Source organism: Peromyscus californicus, unplaced genomic scaffold (genome assembly GCF_007827085.1).
Source record: "Peromyscus californicus insignis strain IS unplaced genomic scaffold, ASM782708v3 Scaffold_22__1_contigs__length_63687245, whole genome shotgun sequence".
In the NCBI taxonomy this organism is placed as follows: Eukaryota; Metazoa; Chordata; class Mammalia; order Rodentia; family Cricetidae; genus Peromyscus; species Peromyscus californicus.
The window spans coordinates 49,965,726-49,983,286 of record NW_026294525.1 but is presented as its reverse complement, the minus strand read 5'-3'; the positions used below and the strand labels follow the sequence as shown (position 1 = coordinate 49,983,286).

The following is a 17,561-nucleotide window of genomic DNA, read 5'->3' as shown; positions in this document are numbered from 1 at the left end:
TGTTCTGTACCATTGATTTTTATCTTACATCAATACCGTACTCTGTAGATTATTAATAACTATATAATGACCTGAAATCATTATGCATCAATCTTGCTTCTTTTTTAAAGTTACTTTGGTTATTTCTTGTCTTCTCATTTTCAAATATATTTTATATATTTCTGGTTGACTTCTCTTTGATAAAATGCATTCATTGATTATTATATGATTTTATATAATCAATGTATTTCAAAAGATGAGCTGTTGAACTATGATTTGAGAAGATTTTAAGTGTATATTTTTCTGTTGTTTTATTCTTTTGCTATATTTGAATTCCTTGCTAAAATTGATTCATTGGTACTCAAGCTTAAGTAGATGAAAAGAGATTAAAAATGTTTGAAAATTAGAGAAGAATTATAACATTTTAGGATTAGTACTATTTCTAGAGTATCTAATTCCTTTTAATGCTTATAATTTTTAGTTTTCCTTTTCATTTCAATGCATATTCTTTAATCACCAAAAAATTAAGAAGTACACAAATGCAAGTGATGTATTTAATAATAAATTCTTAGAAATACATGGGGACATAGCTTTCCATTGTTTTTAGTGCTAAGATAGATTAGTCCTGTCTTTAGTCAGAAGCATTTATAAAGTGGTGGAGGGCACAGTCTGCAGAATCATTTTGGTGAAATCTTGGCTACCCACACTTATTAGTTGCTTTTGGTAAAAATAAAATTCTGTGTGTCTTTGTTACTGTTTTTTTAAAAATTATTTTGTTGATTAACCTGACAGTTAGTGAATATATTTGTAAAGTACTTAGGAGAGCACTTAGATACAAGTTTCCAGGAAAATCCATAGGATTAATAAGGAGGTAATGTTAAGTGGCTACTTTATAAACTATAAGCTATATAAATTTTAATATCAGATGTAGAAATAATTTGTTCTGATTTCTCATTAGACAACAACAGTTAATATCAGCATGGTGTTAAGGATGATTATCTGAAAAATTATAGAATTCAACCTAATTTGTCAGTTATTATGTTCCATATATCAGGACTCTTTTGGGCTTTATGGATATGGCAGTCTACAGGAGATTAGCTGTTTGTTCTGTTTGTGAACCTATTGAGGGAAAAGAATAGTCAAGCAAAGAATATAGTGTTGTAAATGCTGAGGTAGAAGATTGGACATTGAGATGCCATAGAAGGATGTAAAATTGAAATATTACTAGGGAATTACAGCTTAAGATAGGCTTCTTTCTAAACATAAGCTTGGAAACTGAAGGTTATAGAGGGAAATATGTATAAACAGTAGTTTTGTTTTAATAACTATGGGGTCACATTTTATATGCATGTGTATTTGTAGGAAATGGGTTGTATTTTGTCATCTTCATTTATTAGCTTGCATAGTCCCATTTTATTGCCATCAGAAAAACTTTATGAATGTTCACTTTGTATATGTTCTTTACTAGAATTCTAAAATGGAGCCTCCTTCTTTTTTGAGTTCAGGTTTTTCTTTACAATCTAGGCTATCCTTGAACAGAATTCTCAGTTCTCCTGCTCAGTCCCTTAAGTGCTTGTATTATAAATGTTTGCCACCACAACTGGTGTGTATGTGCATTTTATATTACCAACTTGATCATCCAGAACTTATATAGTCGTTGTTTGCTAGCTCTGCAAAATATAGAATTTGGGCTAGGGAGGTGGGTCAGTGGGTGGGGACCTGAGTTTGTATCTCAGTACCCACATAAAAGTCAGGTATATAGTCCTTGTTGTAGTGATGGTGCTGTTGTTGATTTTAGTACTGGGAAGGGATTGGATATGGGCAGGGTTAATAAAGCTAAAAACGGTGAGCTGATATATATTTTAATGGTCTAATGCATTTAATCTTCACAACAAACCTGAAATTTAGGTACAGTCCTCATTTTACAAGTAAGGCAGAAGGATTTAAGTATGCTTTCATAGAATGTTCTACTGAAACAACTCAGTCTAACTTTATAGTCCATAAAGTTTGTAATGCTACAGTAATACAGATATTTCAGATTGTATGCTTGAATCCTTGAAGTATTTGATGTTCATCTTCCAAAAATGTTAACTACAGTTAGTTGAAGTGTTTGTAATCATAGCACATCATAGGCAAGGGCAGGGGATTGCAAGTTCAAGTCCAGCATTGTATCCCATTTGTATTGTTCTCAGAAACTTGGTCATTTTTGTAGTATGTGGTGTGACCTTTTGTAGCAGGATACATGATAAATAGTGGTTACTTTGTAGGAGACTGAAATGAGGAAGACATGAGAGAAGCTTCATGTTCCATCTTCCTATGTAATTCATGTGTTTTGTACCATCATGCATTTTCTAAAATAAAACTAATGAGCAAGCAGGTTTCCAAAGGAATTTTGAACAGTCATCTCAATAGATTGCTCTTGTAGTTGGTCTGGAAGTGGTCTGGAACAAATTTGTTGTCAGTCAATGTGAGAATAAAGTCTTATAGACAACCCAGTTCTTAAACTCGATGATGGAGTAAACACTTTTTGTTGAGGATCTGCTTAGTCTGTTCTTCACCATGTACTGATTTTTCTTAACCCTGTCAAGAAAGCTTAAATCCACAGATGCTACATTGACTCATTTGGTGGAGGGGCTCTTTGACTTTTTCCCTTTTAAAAGGCCTATTATTGTTCTTCCTTTGTATTCATTGTGTGCATAAATGTGTGGTGTATGTACACATACATGGGACAAACACATATAGAGGACAGAGGAAGAGATCATGTGTCATTTTCTTCTGCTCTTCACCTTAATTCTTAAGATAGGATCTCTTACTGAAGCCTGAAGCTATTTTGGCTAGATGGCCAGTAAGGCCTGGGGTCCAGCTGTCTGCCCTCCCCAGTGCTGAATCACAGGCACACAGCCATTCCTGTCTTTCTGTATGGATGCTGAGGTTTGGTCTTGGGTTCTCCTACTTTCACAGCAAGCTCCCTACCCACCTGGCTGGCCATCTCTGCATTCCTAATGTGGTTCAAAACCAATAACAAATAATGAGTTGTTTTTAATTAGTTTGAGTTTGCTAAACTGTAGTAGATGGAAGGGAACAAAGATAAAAATTCAGAAATGTAAATTGCTCTTGGTCCATGCCACAATCATGTGGGGTCAATGGTTAGACCCTGGAGTGAGGCAGAGGTAATGGTAGCTACTGTCACATCTCAGAATATTGGACAGTGAGAGGACTTGATCATTAACCCTGCTTTATCTCCTTAAGCTACAAGCCCAAATTAATTAAAAATTAGTTTGAATGCATTTCCTGTGTTGTTCACCTTTAATAATCAAATAATAAAAGTAACTGATCAATAGCTGCAAAAAAACCGCTGTTTTCTTAATTGGAGTCAACTTTAGCAGATTTTACCTTGTCATAATTTGCTAAGGTTTTAGATTCTTCTTCAATCCCTCCATCTCCAAAGTAGGTCAAAATTAACTTTTGATATGATTGTCTTAACAAAATACAATCTGTTAATATTGTCTATGAAATAAGCATGAAGTGACAAAATTTGAGTTGTTCTATGAGGAGCCAAAGAATACATTTATTTGATTCATTATGTTTGAGGTATAGTTGTTTGCCATTACAAATGAACTTCATTTAGGAAGAAATTAATCTCCAGACTTGGATTTGCGTGTGGTCATCTGTTAGATGTTCAAATGATATGAGGAGTTTAAGGATTCACTTTTTATTTTAACAGAGCAAATATACTAGTCAGTTTTGGGAAAACACTAATTTTGATCATCACAAGACAGCTTGCTGCCACCAACACATCAGTAACAACTTTTCTCTAGGAATGTGCAGAGGCGTCATTCTAAGTCTCGCAGAAATCCGTCCTCTAAGACTTCTATAAGTTGCAATTCCAGGGTTTTACAGACAAGCAATTAGAATGATGAGAACTAGGCCTTGGTGGTTTCTACACTCAGAAATGTAAATCTCTGTTTTGTTTTTTTTCTCCACCTGTATGTAATTAAAGTTCAGAATAAGTGAGGGCTGCTTTTATTAGCTTGTGCTAAGAAGACTTATTTTGAGATTGAAGTAAAATATGTTCTTAAATTCTTAGTTTTGCAAAGGGGTATTTTCTCTCTGTTTTTGACCATTTAACGTACCTTCAAAAATTTTTAGGATATCTTACTGAATTGAACATACATGTTATTTGTGAAATTTTAACTAAAAATAAGTTTTTCAGATAAGGAAGTGCCAGAATATGTCTCATTGTGTTTTACATTTACTAGATTTTCACTTCATAGCAAATAATGTGCTGTCATAATACTTCTGTACTTGAAAGCTTTCCAGTTGGTTTTGTATTTTCATTTTATAATTGAAAGGTATCATACTTGACATAAATGTAAGCAGACGTGGTGCTTCACTTGTGTGAATTGATGGAAGAAACTGCAACATTAGAATTGTAGTAAAGGAAGTTGTAGTTGGTTGCTTTTTTGCTCTTTACTCTTGGCTCTTTTGGGGAACCTGCCACCCAGCTCCCAAATAAATACACATGGAGACTTATTATTTATAAATGCCCAGCCTTAGCTTGGCTTGTTTCTTGCCACCTTTTCTCAAATTATCCCATCTGCCTTTTGCCTCTGGGCCTTCACCTTTCTCTATTTCTGTGTATCTTTTCTTTCCTTCTTATTCCATGTCTGGCTGTCTGGCTGTGTGGCTGGCCCCTTCTTCTCACTCTTTATCTCCTCTTCCAAGATTTCTCCTATTTATTCTCTCTGCCTGCCAACCCCACCTATACTTTGTCCTGCCTTGCTCTTGGCTATTCATCTCTTTATTAGACCAGTCAGGTGTTTTAGACAGGCAGAGTAACACGGTTTCACAGAGTTAAACAAATGTAATATAAAAGAATGCAGCACATCTTTTCATCATTAAACAAATATTCCACAGCATAAACAAATGTGACACATATTTAGCTAATATTCTACAACAGGAAGTAGTTGGAACTAACTGTTGAAGTGTCCCAAGGGGCAGGCATAATCTGTAAGATGTCAGACTTAATTACAGAGACTGTTGCCATCAATGAAAACTGACACTATATATCAAAGATTGGCATAACTGTAATTATTTATTTATTGACATAACCATGTGACATTTTAGATTTAATCTTTAAAACATTCATATAATGTTCAAGCTTATCTGTTTACTAGATATGGGATTATGTATTTTTAAATGGTAGACTTCTTAAATCCACTTGTTGCCTGGTCTACATTTGTAGTTAGAGTGTAATTTGTAGCAATTTCTGTGTGGCTTTTCTACCACAGAGGAGGCTTTGAATTAGCAGTCTGGAATATTGCTTTTTACTATAGTTAACAGATTGTCAACATTTTCAACTAAATGTACCATACTACTTCATCAATTGGAAGGTATCTTTGAAAATGTATTTGACAGTCTTTGATCTTTTTATTGACATAAAAAATGGTATAGTAGTAATATAGTCTGAGATTTTAATAACTGTACTATATATTTTGTTATTCTGATTTTAAAGGAACATTTTATATACCTAAAACATTTCTCCAATTTTTAATATCTGAACAGAAATTTTAGAAGTTTTAAATATTACAAAGACAAGAAAGTATACTTTAAGTTTTGTTGACTTTTGATTTGAAAATTTTAAGCTACTTCATCATGTAGAGATAGCTGTCTCAAAGAAACAAGCTACCCCATCAGTCAAAATAATCTCCTAAAGATTTAAAGTCAGTGTGTCAATATGAATTATGTAGTGTCACTACACGGACACAGCAGAATTATTTAATCATAGAGCAGATGACTTGAGGCATTGCAGACATCTCTGCTTTAGACTAGATACATGGAAATAGGAAAATTCATATATATATATAGAACAAATTGACTGAAGTTTAAAAGTTAGGAGAATCGGGGTGCAGCAGTTGGCTGCCTACCTGCTCTCAGTTACAGAGAATGAGGATGCTATCCAGAACACATCTGCTTGTCAGATTTTACAAATATGTTCAAGGAATTGAAGCCTTTTCCATAAAAACTTTACTTTTTGCACACTTGCAAAGAGAAAAGGAAAGGGAGATGGGGGAGATTCATTCCATAAGTTCTGTGACTCTAGAAAACCCTAAATAATACAGATTTTGGTACCAGAATGGTTCTAGAAAACAAAAGTATAAGGATGAATCTTTTAAGTATCTGGAATAGTCAGTTCGTCAGCATCTTCAAATTAACCGGCACCTTCAACTACTGATGCTTTACAGACTCTGCTAGGAGCTTGGAAAGTACTGAAAGCTCATGGTACAAACTGTATTGCAAACTTAAATAAATGCCTTTGAGTATCTTGATTCATCAATAGTGTGGCAATGGATTTAGGGATGTTATATTCAAAACTTTTTAAAGTTTGGGGAAAATAAGGAAAATGATGCTGCTGGTTGGTTACTCTTAATATCTCTGGATAAATTGATAAAGGATAGGAATGAGGTCCATGATAAAATTAACCAACTTTAGAATATATGGTGAAGGATGACAATGAATGTGGTGATAAAAGTTGACGGGCTCCAGATGTGAATGAACAGTCTAACGGTTTCTAAGTGTGCCCTGGAAGGGAATCTTCTCTTCAGCAGCCACAGAGGTCGAGTTACAGAAAATCAAACTGAAACTCTCGTAAGGTTGGCTGAACTACAGCGAAAATTCAAGTTTCAACCTCAGTGGTGTCAGTTGTTATAAAGGAAGGGCATTTATTGGTAAAGATTGGGATCCTGTAACTTGGGATGGGCATGTGTGGGAGGACCCTATTGAAGCTGAGAGCTTTGAACCCTCAGATTCTCAAGGGTTTATCTCACCTGAGAAAGTAGTACCCTCAGCCCCACCGCTTGCAATAGCTCATGCTGGCCTGGAGCTTGTGACCTCCTTGCTACCTTCCTGGGTGCTGTGATTACAGTCCATTGTGTCACCATGCCTAGCTACTTTTGTTTTTGTTTTGCTTTTTAATTCTTTTAACTTTTATTGGTTCTTTGTGGATTTCACATCCTGCATTCCAATCACACTTAGCTCTTTGCCCCCTTGAATCTGCCCCCTGCCCTTGCAGCTCCCCCCACCCCAAACAAAACCAAATTTAAAAGAAAAACTGTAGTGGGTCAAGCTGTTCCAGCTTTGACCTGGAAGTACTGCTCCCAGTGAGGCATCCGGTAACTGTCATGCCTACCTGTGACCTGCCCCTGAGGCGAGGCCGAGTCAGGAGCCCTTAAGACCCGAGAGATCTGGATGTGCTGGCTCTCTTGATTCCTGGTGATCCTGGATGCTGGATGGTAGACTGAACAGAGTTCTCCAGAGAACACAGCTGGACTGCACTTCACCTTCCCCGGATCCTGTAACCAACCCCTTTACTAACTGTAAGGTACCCCCCAAAATAAACCTCCTTTTTAACTATGTGGAGTTGCCTTAATAAATCCCCCATTTAAAAATCCAAAACTGAAACAAATAAAAATAAGTAAATAAAGGAGAAGAATCTCCTTATGGAATCTGTAGTGTGACCAGTTGAGTCACACAGTTTATTTACCCTTTAGTCTGTTCATCTTTACTTGCAAGTGTTCATTGCCAGGAGTCATTGGTCTGGCTTGAGGCCTCTGGCTTCTGCTAAGACACTAATAATGGACTCTCACTGACGCTAGTCTTGGATATCCTGTTGTTGTCCTGTGTCATGGAGCTCCTGCTGTTTGGATCTGTAGGTTCATCCCTTTCACATGCTCCAATAGTTTATAGATTCAGTGGTTATTGGGGTGGACCAGCTTATGGCCCTAGTTTGGGCCTGGGTGGTAGCTGGGTTGGTCAGCCTTCCAGCTCTCCCTCATCATCACTAACCAGACAAGCTCTCCAGCACTGCCTTGACTAGCTCACCTAATGTAGCTTGCAGCAAGAAGCAGGGCCAGTTTTCCCCTCAGGTCCTCAGATCCAGCCCACTCAGACTCACACCACCAGGGCCAGCTCTACTGTTTTCCCCTGGACCCTCACTCCAGATTGTTGTAGGGGACATCCGAGGTGTGGGGTGGGGGGGTCAGCCTACCTGCTCTCACACCCTCAGAGCTGGCTCATCTGCACCCCTGACATCAGAGTCAGCTCTAGTGTCCTGCGTAGAAGAGGGGTACAGGGCCAGCTCTCCTGTATGCTGCAGCTGGTGAGGGGCAGGGATAGTCCTCTTATTCTCATGACCTCAGGTCAGGTGGCAAGGTTCAGAGGAGGGAGGGCATGTTTGCCTCACCCATGTCGCCACATGGCAGGGCTGGGTCAGCTCTGCTATTCTCAACCCCTCAGGGCTGGCTAACCTCCAATCCCGGACAGCAGGGTCATCTCTGATGTGCTTCCCAGACAGGGTGGCTACTTTTGTTTTTGTAAGTAGCAGCCTCTAAGATTGTTTAACATTCTTACATTACTAGTGTTATCTGATTTTTCTTCTAATCTTAGAGAGATATCCTGAATAATTTCGTCAGCGTTCCATGACTTACTGAACCATGCCATGTGTAGTGTTCAAGCTTCCTGTGCCTTTCTGAAGAAGCTTTAAATGGTGTGAGTTTCCAAATGCATACATCCACTAACTTAGCACATTGTCTTCCCTAAGCACTGACTCATGCCCCACAATTGTGCACAGTTGAGCAGAAGTGTCCTTAGCTGTGAATCGTTCCCAGTGCCGGGAATCCAGAAGTGATTACTGGTAGTCACAGGGGCTAGGAATGAGAATGTGAAGCCAATTCGTTCCTAAGTAGCTCAATGCTAGGTAATTTATGGCCCAGTTTTTTTTTCCTTTCTTTTCTTTTTGTAAGGAATGAGTTTGGGGGTGGTGTAAATGAGGGAACCATGTCATAGCTCTGCTCTTCCACTTGTGTTTTCAAAAGCTTAAGAAAGCTGCTTTGTCTCTCTGCGTTTATTAACTAAGTGGAATTTGGGCTGCATTTGGGAGGCTCAGTTTTCCCTGGAACAAGTTCATGCCTTTGTTTGTGTCTAACAGTCCAGAATTTACAGTCATCAACAGGAAAAAAATGTTGACTTACGTGGAATTTTATAATAATATGCTTGAGAAATCTGAAAAGATAAAAACAATTACTTTTGGGATAACATTAAGGAAATATAGAAAGTATAAAATTTAAATTTTAAGTGTTTCATTAAAAGATTTATAGCAAATCCACTCAACCTGCTTTCTGTTCTTGGCTGTCTCTGTTTGAGGGGAAGATTGCTAAGTTACAAGGAAATTCATCTAATTTATAAGATTTTATTCTAAAAATTACATACAGGCAACAGGTTGAGGAACACAGATTGACATTTGGAGTTCCAGATCTTGTTCCTGTCCTTAGGGATATTGTGATATAAACACAGTAATCCCATTTACACACATAGTAGCACAAGAGATAACATGTGCTGACAGTGGATGTCCCTTCTTGTTACTTACGTTTCATTTTCTTTTTGAGTAAGTTATGAATCATTTTTAATGCTTATATTGCTGCTTTTGAAATAGTTTGTCAAAAATTGTAAACAAACAGCTTGATGAATGTACCAAAGTGAATAAGCGAACATAACCACCACCAACACTGAGAAGTAGATTATTATGTGTTCTCATTAGTCTTACTACGCTATTCTTCCACCTCCTCTTCTTCCTCCTTTGTGTAACCTGATTCCTCACTTTTAACACTTTTACCTATTTTACAATTTTTATTCTGCTTAATTATATATGAGCCCATACTTTTCATTTATCATTAAGGTTATGAAGCTTTTCTCATGTTCTTGCATATTATTTTGTAGTTTGGACATTTTCATTATTCCATTGTATGAATAGTTTACTAGTTTTTATCCTCTTTGTTGCTGAAGAGCTGTTGCCTTTTGATTTTAGAGTAGTTTAAATTGTCCAGCCATGAAAATTCTTTGATGCGTCTATGTCCATGACCGTTAGGAGTAAGCTTTGGGGCCCCAAGGCATGCCTGTAGGTGTAGTATGATGTGTTTTGTAATGTGCATTCAACTGCAGGAGATACTGATAGGCAGCTCTTTACACTGGGCTGTGGGTCTCATCGCAGCATTCTCTCCTGAGTGTTCCTAGTGGCTTTTACATTCTCTCTAAGACTTGGTCATTCCTGTTTAACATTCATGACATTTATTCATTTTCTTTTTTATAAATATGAAGAAAATACGTTCTTATTTTGTTGCTTCCTAAGTTTATATAGTATTATACTATAGCATATTTGTATTCAGTAACAGTAGTTATTGTTAATTTTTAGTGGCATGTTACATTTGTAAATTTGACTGTTACTTCTGACTTCTGGAGAATAGTATCATTGCAAATATGTATGTTTGGCAGAGAGAAACTTAATTTTAGACATTTATTTACAATCAAATATCATTTGCTACTAGATAAGCTGCTTGATGACAAAGTTTCATGTTACTTTTATAAACATTCTTGGGACCTGTTTAAAAATATTTATTGATAGGAATGTAACAATTTTATTTGTATTGGGAGGTCTTGATGGTTAGAAGTTGCAATCTGTCGTGGCTTGGCAGTTCTCTCCAAAGCTTGACAACGTGAGGTACTCACTTCCCAGTGAGACTTACTGCTTTCTACCTGCACTTATCTGGACAATGTCTCTAGGCCCAGAGGACTGACCTTATAGGACTGACCTTGTCTGAAAGCTGTCTCTAAGCCTGGGTGCCTGATTTATCTCTAGCATGGCCCTTGGCACAGTTTCCTGCTAGAAGCCTTCCCCCTTCTGCCCATATGTTAACTAAGACTTGTACTAGGAGCTCTTCTATAGGACCCTACTGCCACATATGAAGACTTATGACAGGACCATGCTACTTAATGCAAATTAGAACTTGTTCCCAGGCTTCCCAATCCTATATATTTCCTATATTCTGGAATAAAGTTGAGCTGATTCTATCATATCCACAGTAGTCCAAACCCTGTTGCCCTGCTTCAGCTCCCTCTCCCCTTGCAGACGGGCCAATGATGCCCAAGGAAGGAGAACCACAGATTTGGACTGTGAATAAATAGAATTTTAATTTTTAAAAATCTTTTAGAGAACTAGAAGGAACACTAAACATTTTGGGAGCAAATCCACAATGAAGAGGTGTTTGAATGCTTTGAGTACGATGTTGATTTATTGATTTTTAGGTGGGAAAAGTGTCTTTTTGTAGTGGGAAAGTTTGAGATGAGAGTATGGAATTGAGATAATGTCATGGGAGGATAGAAAGGTGTGGAGACAAGAATACATGTTTCTACTAGAAACTGAGATGCTTGAAATGTGAAACCCCCTAACCTGGGAAGATGTGAGCAATAATATAAAAGGCATCTTTAAATTGCAGCCTTAATTGAATGAATAGTTTTCTAAGTAAACAAGATTTTGAAGTTTGTCTTTCAGGGATGGGCTCTGGGATCAAACCCAAGCCCTCAGTGTGCTAAGCAGTCACTCTATTATAGATCATCCCTATGCTAAGGAGTGCTGTTCATAAGTATTGGTATTTTTGTTGTATATTGCATATTAGGCTATCAGTTTAGGTTTTTCCCACTGCAAGCAAGAATTATGTTCTTTTTAGTACTGTTTTTCACTACTGTGTTTTTGTTTTTGTTGTTAAATGCTCGTTTTTTTTGTTGTTGTTGTTAAATGTATTTGTGCATAGAAATACACCCAAAAGAAAGAGCTTCTGAAAAAGATATGTTCTTGATTCCTCTATTGCACTAAATAACTTAAATAGTATTTTCCTACTGTTACATCATATGTTAGTTAGTCTTTGTCTCCCACGTTCCTTTACTTTCACTTGTAACCACACACTGCACTGCTGGGCTAAATTATCTTTTAGGACCTGCTGTTTCTTTTCTGAAATTTTAAAAAATTGTTACTGGTTTATATAGACAAAAACACTCATTGCAAATGTCTAGCTCAGTGAGCTCTTACGAAGGGGCACCATGTTTCTACTGTAGTGTAGAAATGCCCTGGCCTGGTGATGACCCTGTTTATCTGTTGGTCCTTCTCCAAGCACTGTTTTGGTTTCTGTTTATCATTCTGCTGAATATTTTTTAAATTAGGCCACTCTAATAACATAAATCACTTTTTTCTTGATTATTTCTTTAGTAACTATCTATAGACTCTTCATATATTGGAAAATGTCTTCAGGAACAATATAATTTCTTTATGCCCGAGCATAGCTCTGCAATATAGCACTGAAACAGACTATCTGCCTACAATAGCTGGCTGATGTAGAAACAGCTTTCTACCTCTTGAATTTTGCATGTTCTATTCCTCAAGGAACATTCAATTAGTTCCATCTCTTAATATATGGAAAATGTAAAATACACATTCAGAATCATTCTTTTCCCAGATGTTATTTGACAGGAAGCTTTTTGGTCCCTCAGTTCTTAGCTCAAAATTCGAAGAATTCTATGTGGTACAAATTTCTGAATACTTGGACTCCTGGGGACAGTCTTTATTTGGTGAAGCATGTCCTCTTTGCTGTAATGTGCTTTACACTTAGCAAAGAGTAGTTTGAATTAGTCATAAAACATTCATACAAAACTAAATGTTTTAATTTTACTATATATAGATGTAAGGTAAGTTTTACTGTAAATCTTTCTTGGCAAATTTTGGGTCCTTTGGTTTTGGTGTCAAAATGATGAGTGTTTTTAAAATGTAATACACTAATTTTTTTTTTAGCCTAATTTTAGCATCTCAACAATGTTATTTTCTCAGTGGGCAGGATAACATTGAAACAATTTCAAAAAACAATTTTTTTTTTTTTTTTTTTTTTTTTTTTTTTTTTTTTTGCTTTTTCGAGACAGGGTTTCTCTGTGTAGCTTTGCGCCTTTCCTGGAACTCGCTTTGGAGACCAGGCTGGCCTCGAACTCACAGAGATCCGCCTGGCTCTGCCTCCCGAGAGCTGGGATTAAAGGCGTGCGCCACCACCGCCCGGCTCAAAAAACAATTTTTATACTACTGAGAGGCTTAGTAAATATACTAATAAAAAATCAAGTTGACAATAAAAATATTGACAATTAACTCATGGCCTAATACAAGAGCAGATGGAATGTCTTACATGAGTTCTAGTTCATTAAGCAAATGCGACACTTTATTTTCAAGTCCTTTTAGTTCAGGGAACTGAAGTGGCAACATTGTGATATAAATGAAGCCACTTATTAATGATCTGAAGTAAACTATAGAAACAGAATACTAGCAGACTTCTTCAGACATGGTAGCACAGTGTTCTTATGTCTAAATTTTGATTTTACAATTTGACTGCTATCACGTATTATTTCTGAAAGAGTTTACTATAAGAATATATTGGGGCCAAGTGTGGGGAAGTCTCGAGAGATGACTAAGAAAAACACTTGCTGCTTTTGCAGAGGACCCAGGTTTGTTTCCCAGTACCTACATAGTGAACTACAACTATCCATCAACTCCAGCTTCAAGGAATCTTAACATCCTCTTCTGGCTTTGATGGGGGACTAAGCATGGGTATGGTGCACATATATACATACATACAGACGAAATACTCTTATGTATAAAATAAACCTTTAAAAAGAAAGAAAATACTTGTAGAGTCATCTAAGTTCATGGTGAGGTACATTGCCAGATTTGGGGTCCATTATATTTGAATAGTATAGTTTGTAGCTCTTAGTACAGATAATAAAATAGTTTCTTTGTATTTTGATGTGCTATGGTTTTAGGTTGGAAGAACTGCTTTAGTTACAGAATTTGTAGTACTGCATGCTTTAGATTTGCATTGCTTGGTCTGTTTCATTTCTATGGGCTAATTGATATTTTTGTAAAAGAAAACTAAAATTATTCATTTGCCACAGTTCATTTCAAAATGATAACAATGCCATCTGTAATGGTACATTAGGTCATATTGAGTTTGTACTGTGCATTTGTTAGATCATATTCATCATTTGCAGTCTAAAGTAATATTGGCATCCATCCCTTATAGTGACATCAGAGCTGAAATAGAAGCATATTAAGATCATAAGAACAGTTAACTCTTGCAAAGGAAAGCACAATTGAATGACTTACTGTCACCAGTGATGTCATCTATTGGGAAGAGAAGTTTTGGTTTTGATAGGTTACCTCATTTATTCTTTGAATTATTCAGGTGCAGGTGTATTTCCTAATATGGCATCATTACAGTGGAAGGAGTTTTTTTTTTTCTGTCCTAATATGCTTTTAAAAGATCCAAACAATTCATTATATAATGTCAGATGTCTACTTCTGTGAAGCTTACGTGAATACTCTGACCTATGTCCTGCTTTAAGTCCCTGATCTCCTACTCTTGTGTGTGTCAACTAAATTTTATAAATGATGTATAAATATTTAATGCATAAAGTAGTTTATAGCAGATACTAAAGAACAGTTTTTTGAACTTAATATCAATAGTAGCATATTCCATATCTGAAGAGCCTTAACACTGATGACATGCTAGAGTAAAGCCTGATTTTTAATTTTATTTCCTCTTAAATTTTCTGCCCTTTCTTGTCTCTTTTCAGGTAAGCATTATTTCTGACATGTGCTACTTTAACAGCATTGCTCTCATTGTGAGATATTTTTATGATTCACCTATAATTTGCCAGCAAACTATACTCAGCTTTAAATAATTGTCTAAATATACTTGGAGAAATATACTTTTGAATTGACTGTTGTCCTTAGTGAACAAGTTGACATCCTGGGATATTTTAAACATTTTTTATTTGAACTGTATGGAAGTATCCAAAAGTATTTTTTTATTGATAATTAATCTTTGTGACTTTTTCTCTATTTTTGTTTGTTTGTATTTCTTTTAGATGCTCGTGACCACACCGGAAAAATGGGATGTAGTAACAAGAAAGAGTGTTGGGGATGTTGCTCTTTCTCAAATTGTAAAACTCCTGATTCTTGATGAAGTTCACTTGCTTCATGAAGACCGGGGTCCAGTTCTGGAAAGCATAGTTGCAAGGACCTTACGACAGGTAAGAGGCAGTTGTCAACTTAGAAGCTTCACTGGCCTCTGTCTCACTTTTGTCCACTCCAGCTTCCTCCTACTTACACCCCAGTTCTTTTCGCTGAAGTTTGAACTTTTTTTCCTTTCCCTAAGAGACACCCAGCCTCTTCTGCCACCATCAGTATCATAGCTGTCATTACACCCTTTTCCTCTCAAGTCCCTTGCCCTTCCTTTGGACACCAGTCTTTTCACTCTATAAATTGCTCCTTTTTTGTTTTCTATCTTAACTTTTTCTGTTCAGGGGCACTTTCTCTTCAGCTTAAAAGTTGCATTTAACTTCACTAAAAAAATTTCCTTCAAATGCTTCACCAAGTTTTATTTTTCTACTTAACTTCTGGAAATACTGATCTGTATTGGCCCCATCACTTTTGTTTTCCCTCTATGATGGGATGGTGATTGCTTGAACATAAGCATAAATAAAATGTTTTTACAGGCTCACCAGTTACTAAAAGGTTATTCTTGAGCCTTTATTTTAAACTTCTGATATTACTAAATATTGATATTTGATGCTGCTTATCAAACCATCTTTTAGATTTGAGCTCCTTACCTGTGGCTCCATGATACACCCTCTCTTGACTCTCCACTTGAACTTGTTTTATTAGTGTGTACTAGTTGTATCAAGTAATGGATTTTATTATGGTGTCTTATATGTATACATAAAGTTCTTTGAACATAATTATGGTTGCATTGCTCACAATTATCACCTCCTTCCCCATTGCCACTGGTTCCCTTCCTGTGTTCTAATTCTACTTCATTTTCTTCTTTATATCTGCTTATTTGCTTTTTTTTTTCTTCAGGATTTCTTGATGATTTCTTGATGTTCTCTTACTTTCATCCTTGAAATGTCTACATTCTCTAAGACTCACATTTGCCTTAGTATTTTTATATCCTAAATATTTACCCTTGGAAAGCAACACTTATGGGAAGAAAAAGTGTGCAATATATATTTACATTCATTCATTGTGTCATTTAATGAACTTTATTAAACTCAGACCATGTACTGGCTAAACACTTCCAAGTACTATGAATTTAGTAGTCAGTAAAATAAAGTTCTTGGCATAGAGTGAGGTGCATGTCTGTGAGAGCAGTTGCAGGAAGCTCCAATGTGGTTTTCACAGTGAAGATGGGCTTGGAGGAGTATTTATGACTGTCACATTTTAACATGTCAGTATATAAATTATAAATGTACACACATGAATACACCTACATAAAGTAAAAAGACTTCAAATTTTCAGTGTGATTTATCAAATCAGATAATATCTAATGCATAACTTCAACGACACGTGTAGTTACGACAGAGAAGACCCATGAAAGGTCTGTAACTGCTGCTCTCTGCACAACCTCTCCTCCTCCAACCCCTGTTTTCTGCTCCAGATTTTAATCCAAGGTCTTTTACATCAAAGAGAATGATTTTTATTCTGATTTTTTTTTTTTTTTTTACTTTATGCCATGACGCATGAATCCATACAGTCCACATTTATTTTCATCTAGTCACCTTGAGAGTCCATCAACGTAAACCGTTCCACAGATAAGGGCTTTCTTACAATTGTAGAGGTGTAGAGACCAAGTAAATATTTATACATTTGTTAGAGGAGTGTGGTTATGTGTTGGCACGGGATTTAACTAGCCTGACTCTAGCTTCTTACAGCAGCAGGAAATGGAAAGTGGCATTGCTATCAGTCCTTCCTATGTCTGTATATGCTGCATCATGTGGACTGTTTTACTACATGTGGTTTGTTTCAGAGAACATATAACATATTCCACACTCCCCTTGTCATCCTCATAATGTTACCATTTTTCAGTTGTTTCTCATACTTTTCTCATTTATAGTCCTAAGAAAGACTTCCAGATATTAAAAATTATTAAAGTCTGGTCATCTCACTTTAACTTATACAAAATCTGTCAGCTACTGTGGGTTCTAGCCATTTGAAACTATTTTATTTTTCCTTATTTCTTTATAGCACATTATTAACCCAAACTTACTTGAGGTGAAGTGTGGGTTTTTCCTGTGTGCAATTAATTAAGGCTTCTAAATGCCAGTTATGCAACTACTTCATTCTTGGTCATTGTGTGCAAATATTTATTAAAAACACACTGTTCGTTTGAACATGTCACATACTTCTTGTATATTTAAAATCATCATTCTGTTTCCTACATGCTAAAAGGCAATGTCTGAAATAAAGGAGTAAGTTTTACATACTGCTGTATGAAGAGTTTCTTATAGTAAAGTATACACATGTCTGTTTCCTCTGCTTGCACTTTGCACGTTTTTAGCATTTATCAATGTTTATCATATAGCTAGGTACAACTCATTTTTAGTTTCTGTATTTCTCACTAGATTTTAATGTCCTTGATATAAATGTATCTTTGAATCACATGTCTTACCAAAGTGCTAATGTAGTGCTCATTACTATTTGTATTAAAAAGCACATTTCTGTTTTTTCTTTGTGATTACCAGAGGTTCCCAGTAGATGGTAGTGTTTCACATCATATGCAACCATGATTCCTGGTAATGTGAATGATGCAGGGAGCTGTGTCAGCTCGGTGTAGCTTCTGTTTATGGTCAGAAATTACATTGTAGATTAGGAATTGCAT

The 17,561-nt window shown here is 36.2% G+C and overlaps 1 protein-coding gene across 5 annotated transcripts in view; it reads left to right on the top strand.

Annotated features, from left to right (window-relative positions):
- Ascc3 (activating signal cointegrator 1 complex subunit 3) overlaps window positions 1-17,561 on the top strand; it is a 337,712-nt gene that overhangs the window by 118,260 nt on the left and 201,891 nt on the right. For all 5 annotated transcript variants that reach the window (XM_052751374.1, XM_052751375.1, XM_052751376.1 and 2 more), the window contains one exon: window positions 14,770-14,934. In XM_052751374.1, the coding sequence (XP_052607334.1) occupies window positions 14,770-14,934 (165 nt within the window). The remainder of the gene's footprint in view (window positions 1-14,769; window positions 14,935-17,561) is intronic.